The sequence below is a fragment of the Phalaenopsis equestris genome, unplaced genomic scaffold (assembly GCF_001263595.1).
Source record: "Phalaenopsis equestris unplaced genomic scaffold, ASM126359v1 Scaffold000002, whole genome shotgun sequence".
Lineage (NCBI taxonomy): Eukaryota > Viridiplantae > Streptophyta > Magnoliopsida > Asparagales > Orchidaceae > Phalaenopsis > Phalaenopsis equestris.
This window is the reverse complement of record NW_018164444.1, coordinates 8,598,604-8,606,110: the sequence shown is the minus strand read 5'-3', so window position 1 is coordinate 8,606,110 and position 7,507 is coordinate 8,598,604. Positions and strand designations below refer to the sequence as shown.

Here is a 7,507-nt window from a genome sequence, read left to right as displayed (position 1 = left end):
TCATCAAAAGGTTTAATCACTTTGATTAATCACGTGTGCTATTCTGCTGGTGAACTTTCTGTTATGTATAGGTGTCATTTCATTGAATATATAGATTTTAATAGGGTTGCAGCCTATAAGCATGAGCTTTTCAGTTCAAAAAGCTACAAGCATTTATAGTTCTTTTGGTATTATGTCATCATGTGCAATAGAAGAAAAATAATTATCATAAACTTATCATAAATCATGATGAAGATGAATTTAAAATCACTAAGCTTTATTCCAACTATCTTTACTAGTTTTACAGTTCCTCCATTTTCATTCATTACTATTGACTGCTAGACAAGGTGCTAACTTCTTCTTGAATAAATATTTTTTCAGTGTTTCGATCAACTCTATTTTTGTAGGCCTTACTTAAATTTCCTAAGCATTTTGCATTTTGCATATTTATTACTCCCACCATCCCTCAATATTCTTAATTTAATCAACAAATTCATCTCAATGTTATCCTAGTGAGTTTCTAGGACTTGAGTGAGAAAGGATAATGTTGGTGTAAGATTTACAATCAACCATAAAATCCATATGCCATAATCCATAAAACATGACCCAAATTTATCACAGCTAAGCATTTCAAGTTAAAGCATAGGAAGAAGGAGAGTTAAGTAGAGATTAAATACTGCACCATAAAATACCATTTAGTTGCACGCCATAAGAACTACTTCGGGAAAAGGGTGGAAGTCATTATGATACAATGAAAGTTGAGAAACCATAGCATTGACAATAATGTGAAGTTGTTTTAGATTGATGCAATTCTAAGGTTTAATCAGTTAGTAGTAGGCTTACTCAGATTAGATTATGTTGTCCCTTAAAAATACAAAATGCATTTATGAAAATTCTCTCTCTACCAATTTCCATCCAAAGAAATAAAGCAAAGTTGATGGTGGGACCAAATAAGTGTATGTTTGGGGGGGTTCAGAGATTAAATTGAAATCCTGAGAAAATGAAAAAAAAATTAAATTTTAACGATTCCTCTTGATGCAAACACTTTAATTTCTTATAAGGGATGCATAATGACAAACCTCCAACGCATGCTACTGTCGGTAATTTTATAAGAGTTCAGATCCTTCACGCTGTACTAAGAATTACTTAAGAGATTAACAAATGAAAGTGACGACTTGTGAGACCTCTGGTAAACATATCATGTAAAATTAGGTCCAATTAGATAAGCAATAAAGTTTGGGTATCCTTATAACCAATGAATTTGCTCATTTGTGCAATTAAAAAAAAAATTTAGGTAAGCTTGATCTCTCCAATGGACAAAATGACAAGCATGCTTATGTTAGATGCAATGCACTGAAATATTTTATAAGAAACCTGTACCATTTTTCCTTTTTCAGCATAAAAAACTTAATAAGGATCTTTCATCAAATGTACCAAAACAAAAAGATTCAATTTATAAGGGGATATATGTGCTTTAGCTATCATTTGAGTTGGAAACGCTATCAGCCGTATTTATGGTAGCACACTTTAGAAGCCATAATTATAAAGAAAAAAGGTAAGCCGTAATTCCTTAGATGATTCTAGTTTTCTTTTCACACTGATTTAAATTAAGCAAATAATGGAAGTACCACAGATGATCAGCAGCCGTTGTCTTTATAAGATGAATCCAGAAGAAATATTTTAGATATAATTATGTTAGGTAATTAGACAAATAAGAGATTAAGAAGAATAAAAAGAAATCTTTGCAGAGAGAGAAGTTCGAATTTCAGCTTGTTCTTAGCCATAAGCATACTGAATAATAAATTAATTGAAGGGAAAGAACATTAAAGTCAAGCCTAGGACATCAACTCCATAAGGTACTAAATAAGAGATTATCACCTAAATCATCATACAGACATTACATATAGTGCTCAATGAGAGATTAAGCAGAACATAAATTAGAACTATTTAATACCTTAATCACTGTAGGCGAGATACACGAGAATTCTTCACAGGATTCTCTTAAATTCCATTTACTTTATGCATTCCATCAATAAGTGCATTGAAAACTACTTGTCTAAATAATGCCCAACTTTGATTCAAACGGAGAGCTTTATGAAATTTCTGCCATCACTACCCCACATCAGATGAAATTCTATCAAAGCAATCAATTATGCAGCAAGATATTTTTTCCATGGCTTGCTTCTTCATAAGAGTTGAAAGAGTATGCATAGCTTTTATGGCAATGTTCTTGCAGAAAAATCCTCAGACCAAAGAAAAAGAAACTAGTATTTCAAAATGAATCCCTCCAATATTTCTTTTGCAATTTCCCTGTTCCTCTTCCCTTGGTGTCTTCTTTTACCTTCTAATCTCATCTTCGCAATGATTGAGGACCAGATTTCTCTCTTAGAATTCAAAAAGGGAATTATTGCTGATCCTTTTCATGCTCTCACTGACTGGAATGAGACTAATCCTCTCTGCAATTGGCATGGTGTTGTCTGCAATCCGAATTCTGAAAGAGCGATCAGGCTAGATCTGAAGGGCAAAAGCCTTGTTGGAACTATCTCTCCATACCTCTCCAATCTTTCTAGCTTAGAACTACTTGAATTGTCTGATAATTACCTTCAAGGTCCAATTCCTGTAGAGATAGGACTTTTATCAAATCTAGAACTACTTGGAATAGAAGGAAATGAGATAGAAAGTGAAATCCCTGAGAGTTTTGGCAAATTTATGAAGCTTCGATACATTGGCCTCAGCAACAACAAGCTTTACGGCAAGCTTCCTACCTCTCTCTTCTACAACTGTACAAAACTGAGTTACTTGGATCTCTCCAATAACTCCTTCACGGGTTCATTTCCTCCACAGATTGGGAACAAACTTCTTCTACTTGAGAACATCCTTCTCTATCAGAACAAACTGACCGGTGACATTCCAGCAACATTTTCGAACTTAACACAAGTGGTGGAAATTGATCTTGAGGAAAATTTTTTTGCAGGTGTATTACCATCACACATTTTGAGCCACATGCCCTATTTGCAGATACTCCATCTCTCCTACAATAACTTCTCAAGCGATGAGCAGAATTCAAATCTCAACCCATTCTTTAACACTATATCAAATCTCACAAATCTCAAAGAGCTTGAGCTATCTGGAAACAACCTTGGAGGTAGGATTCCTCTGACAATAGGTCAACTAAGTGTCAATCTTACAGAGATTGATCTTGGAGAAAATTCTATCCATGGAAACATCCCAACAAATGTTTCCAATCTCTCAAAACTCATGCTGCTCGACTTATCAAACAATTTTTTGAATGAAACCATTCCCATGGAATTGATTCTTCTGCCCAATCTACAAAGGCTGTGGCTCTCTAATAATTTGTTAAGTGGCCCAATTCCTTCACCTCCTCGTGTTCTAAATAGTATAGGGCTGTTAGATTTATCAAGAAACAAGCTTTTTGGAGCCATCCCAACCTCTCTATCAAACCTAACTCAGCTGAGAACTCTCATACTTGATAGAAATTCCCTTTCAGGACATATACCTCCAAGTCTAGGAAGCACAAAGCTAGAACTCCTTGATTTGTCCCACAATAGGCTTGCAGGAATAGTACCTGTAGAAGTTGCAAGTTTGAGCTCAATGGCCTTTTACTTCAATTTGTCACACAATTTTCTTGGAGGAATGCTCCCCATGGAGCTGGGTAATATGAACAAGGTCAGAGCCATAGACCTTTCATCAAACAACTTCTACGGAAGTATTCCGCCCACCCTTGCAGGTTGCGAAGACGTTGAGGTGCTTAACTTGTCCAACAATAGCCTTCAAGGTGCAGTCCCTTCATCCTTGGGCCATTTACTGAACCTCCAATCCTTAGACCTCTCATCAAATTTCCTCTCAGGAGAAATTCCAGATTCTCTTAAACAATGCTCCAGCCTCAAGCAACTTGATGTCTCATTCAACAACTTCAGTGGAGCAATACCCAGTGGTGGGGTTTTTGATATATTAACATTTGAATCTATTGAAGGAAACCATTTCTGTGGACAAATTCCAGGGCTTCCCAATTGTAAGCATGGGGCTCGAATAAGAATAAATTCTAGAAGATCCTTTGCCCTGCTCATAATCTCTGTCTCCCTGTCTGCTTTCTTCCTTACAGTCATAACAGTGGTTGGTTACAGGAATATTAAAACTGCATTGATTAATACTTTCAACACTGTTTCAAGTAAATCAGTTCCTTATCTATCAACAAATTACCCAAGGATTACATACAGAGAACTTTTTGAAGCAACGAGAGGATTTCGCGAAGAAAGACTGATTGGTTCTGGGAGTTTTGGGCGTGTTTATAAAGGAATCATGGGTGATGGAACAGTGGTTGCTGTAAAAGTTCTTCAATTACAGAGCAGTAACTCAACGAGGAGCTTCAACAGAGAATGTCAGGTCCTCAAGAGAATTCGGCACAGGAACTTAATAAGGATCATAACAGCTTGCAGTCTTGCAAATTTTAAAGCTCTAGTACTTCCTTTCATGACTAACGGTAGCTTGGAGAACCATTTATACCCACAAGAGCAGAATTCGGGATTCTCAGAGCTGAGCATCATGGATTGTATAAGTATCTGCAGTGACATTGCTGCGGGTATGGCATATTTGCACCACCATTCTCCAGTTCAGGTCATTCACTGCGATTTGAAGCCAAGTAATATTCTTCTCAATGATGACATGAATGCTCTTGTATCAGATTTTGGAATTTCTAGACTAGTGATGACAGTTACAGAGGGAAATCCCTTTGGTGAGAGCACAACAAATTCAGCAGCAAACCTGCTTTGTGGATCGATTGGGTACGTTGCTCCTGGTAAGATAACGTCTTTAAAATGGTTTGTTGAAATTATTTTGATATAAGTAATAATTTATGAATGAAATTGTTGAAAATAAAACATGAAGATTGAAGTTTCTTTGCCTTTTCTTTCAATAAAACTTTATAGCAATGAAACATGAAAACTTTCATCAGTTTGTAAAAGAGAAAAGTGTCATTGTAAAAGAGAAAAGTGTCAAAATGATTCCTTGATTTTTCACAGGGGATCATTTAGTCCTAGAATCTATACAATGCTAATTTAGTCCAAAGATTTTTTTAATATAGGTTAAAATAATTCCCGGACCCTTTAAAGATAGGACTATTTCAGCACCCATTGGAAAAAAATCCGGGGATTAATTTAGCGTCTTTATGGACTATGGGACGAAAATAGCCTCAAGTAGATAGTCAGAAGACCATTTTAGCACTCATGCTCATTTCTAAAACCGGCTACAATTAGATAATAGATACACAATGATAAATTCACAATATAGAAAATTTTTTTCTCACATCTTCCTACAACTAAAAATCAGCATTCATATAGTTTTTTATAATTTTTTTAGATCACATATTTATCCTATAAATATTCTCTGATATCAAGATACATCATAAAAGTGAATCCAGTTAGCTGACACTTCGACATTGATATATTAGTGACAAATAAAGTTTAGGAATGAATCTATAAAGTGAAATTAGGTAGCTTTTCTTCATAAAACAACAAAGGTAGCAAATACTGACAGTAAAGTCTTTACAAGAGATGAAAGCAGAACGAATCCATATTGTAGTTTCTAGTGCTCGTAGGCAAAGCTATTTGTTCTCTCAGAATATATTTACAGAGAAGCTGAAATCAATGTTCAAACTGTTACACAAACAGATACAAACCAAGGCAGCATAAGATAAGCTCAGGAATAAACGTAAAAATAAATAAATAAATAAATAAACATGATTAACATTAAAGCAGCTTAGTAATAACAAAGTTGATGTTATATCAAGTAACAATAATCCAAAAAATAATCATAAATCCAATACGATCTGACACTTATGCTTAGGAACTGCTCTAAATTAACTAAAATATGCATGTTAGATGCAATCAAATATATATATGAATCTCACACCAAAAAAAAATCTGTTTGCATGAAATATCAAGAGTACGGATATGGGAGAACTGCATCAACAAAGGGGGATGTCTACAGCTTTGGTGTTCTTGCCCTTGAAATGGTCACAAGGAAGAGACCTACTGATGATATATTCACAGAAGGATTAATTCTGCCGAAATGGGTTAGAAACCATTTTCCTACTCAGCAAGAAAAGATTATCAGCTCAACAATAATGCAAGAACTACAGAATCAGAGCCAAGAAAAAAGAAACATGTGGGAAGTTGCAATCAAGGAGCTGATTGAACAAGGGATTCTCTGCACACAAGAGACCCCTTCGATGAGGCCAACAATGATTGATGTTGCAGATGATTTGGAAAGACTTAAAGGATATTTAGGAGATGTATCTTCATCAACAGATGCAGAAGAACAGCACCGGTAAATTTTAATCCTGTTTGGTTACACAAGCCAGCAGTTTTGCATAAACATTGTAATTGTAAAACAGTTGAATCAAGGGTTTTAACTGAAATATAAACAGATGATTGCCACAAAATTGGCAGATTAAAATGAAGTATACATTATTATCGTAAATGATGACATACTGTCTAGCCTAAGATAGGCAGCTAGTATACTTTTTGGATTTTCTTCTGAAAGTTTGATTGATGGAATTTGAACAAACAAGCTATAATTCCAGGAACGCCACATGAAGAAGAACGAGCATTATAGAGAAAAAAGTTTTACTCGATCTTATGGAATTAATGGTAAATGGAAGAAAAAGAGCTCGTGGGAAGAAAAGAAACCATGATTACATCAAAGTAAACAAGCAAAACATTCAAAAATAACTACTGACAGAGATCTCATCATAACCTATCATTAAATGGTTGTCCTAATCTTCCAACTGTGTAACATTTTACGTGAATGCTCTCTTCATCTTTATTGGTTCAATCTTGTAAGCGTTTAAGCTCTTTGTGCCTGTTCCTAATTCAAATCTCACCTCACACCTCATCGACTACCCCTCCAGGTTTGGCTTATGCTTTTCCCCTTGTTAGAATTAATCCTTCGTAGTCATTGATTTAGATGGTCGTTGAATTCCCTGTGATTCATCCTACTTTCAGAGCATCTATGATTGTTGTTTCTCTTACTGATTGTGCTCCTTGGCTTTTCGTCGAAGTTGCAGGGAGTTGAAGCTTCATGATCTCAACGGCCTTTATCCAGTACTTATTCCCTTTATTTTTTCTCCACAGCACAAAAAATCCTGCACTTTTCATGAAGCCTCTATTATTCTCAGAAAAGTTGAGATCTTCGAGCTAGCTAATCCATTCTTTTTCACTGATGTAAGTTCTCTCCGGGGCATTCTAATAATAAAACTGTTCATGTCAAACATGCTTTTGGCGCTAGACAGCTCTATTGGACTTTTATATCATAATAATAATATTATTATATTATTAAAATTATGCTATACTTTTCTTGCATTGATCTTAATATGTGACTTTTTGACACGCATGTTAAAGTCGCCTCCTCAATTTAACTCATAAATAGAACAATCACTTGGGTTTTGGTTGTTTTTTCTCGACTTAGGTTACATCCACGTAAGTGTTGCTTTCTAGTCAACATTAAGTTC

At 35.2% G+C, this 7,507-nt stretch overlaps 1 protein-coding gene across 3 annotated transcripts; it reads left to right on the top strand.

The window, feature by feature from the left end:
* The first annotated feature begins 2,242 nt into the window (after nt 1–2,242).
* Nucleotides 2,243–6,428, top strand: LOC110031998 (putative leucine-rich repeat receptor-like serine/threonine-protein kinase At2g24130). Of its 3 annotated transcripts, XM_020735499.1 has the most exons (3): nt 2,243–2,881; nt 2,954–4,795; nt 5,940–6,428. In XM_020735499.1, the coding sequence occupies exons 1-3, from the start codon at nt 2,257–2,259 to the stop codon at nt 6,326–6,328; spliced, it is 2,856 nt and encodes a 951-aa protein (XP_020591158.1). In that variant the 5' UTR covers nt 2,243–2,256; the 3' UTR covers nt 6,329–6,428. The 3 variants fall into 3 exon arrangements, with proteins under 3 accessions (XP_020591158.1, XP_020591148.1, XP_020591166.1); XM_020735489.1 differs by having other exon boundaries at nt 2,243–4,795; XM_020735507.1 differs by having other exon boundaries at nt 2,243–4,781; nt 5,940–6,080.
* Nucleotides 6,429–7,507: the final 1,079 nt, after the last annotated feature.

Bases quoted from the DNA above. Each gene is read 5' to 3' on its own strand.
- LOC110031998 (XM_020735489.1), top strand. From the start codon at position 2,257: ATGAATCCCTCCAATATTTCTTTTGCAATTTCCCTGTTCCTCTTCCCT. The intron at 4,796-5,939 runs GTAAGATAACGT...TGAAATATCAAG, and splicing joins GATTGGGTACGTTGCTCCTG to AGTACGGATATGGGAGAACT.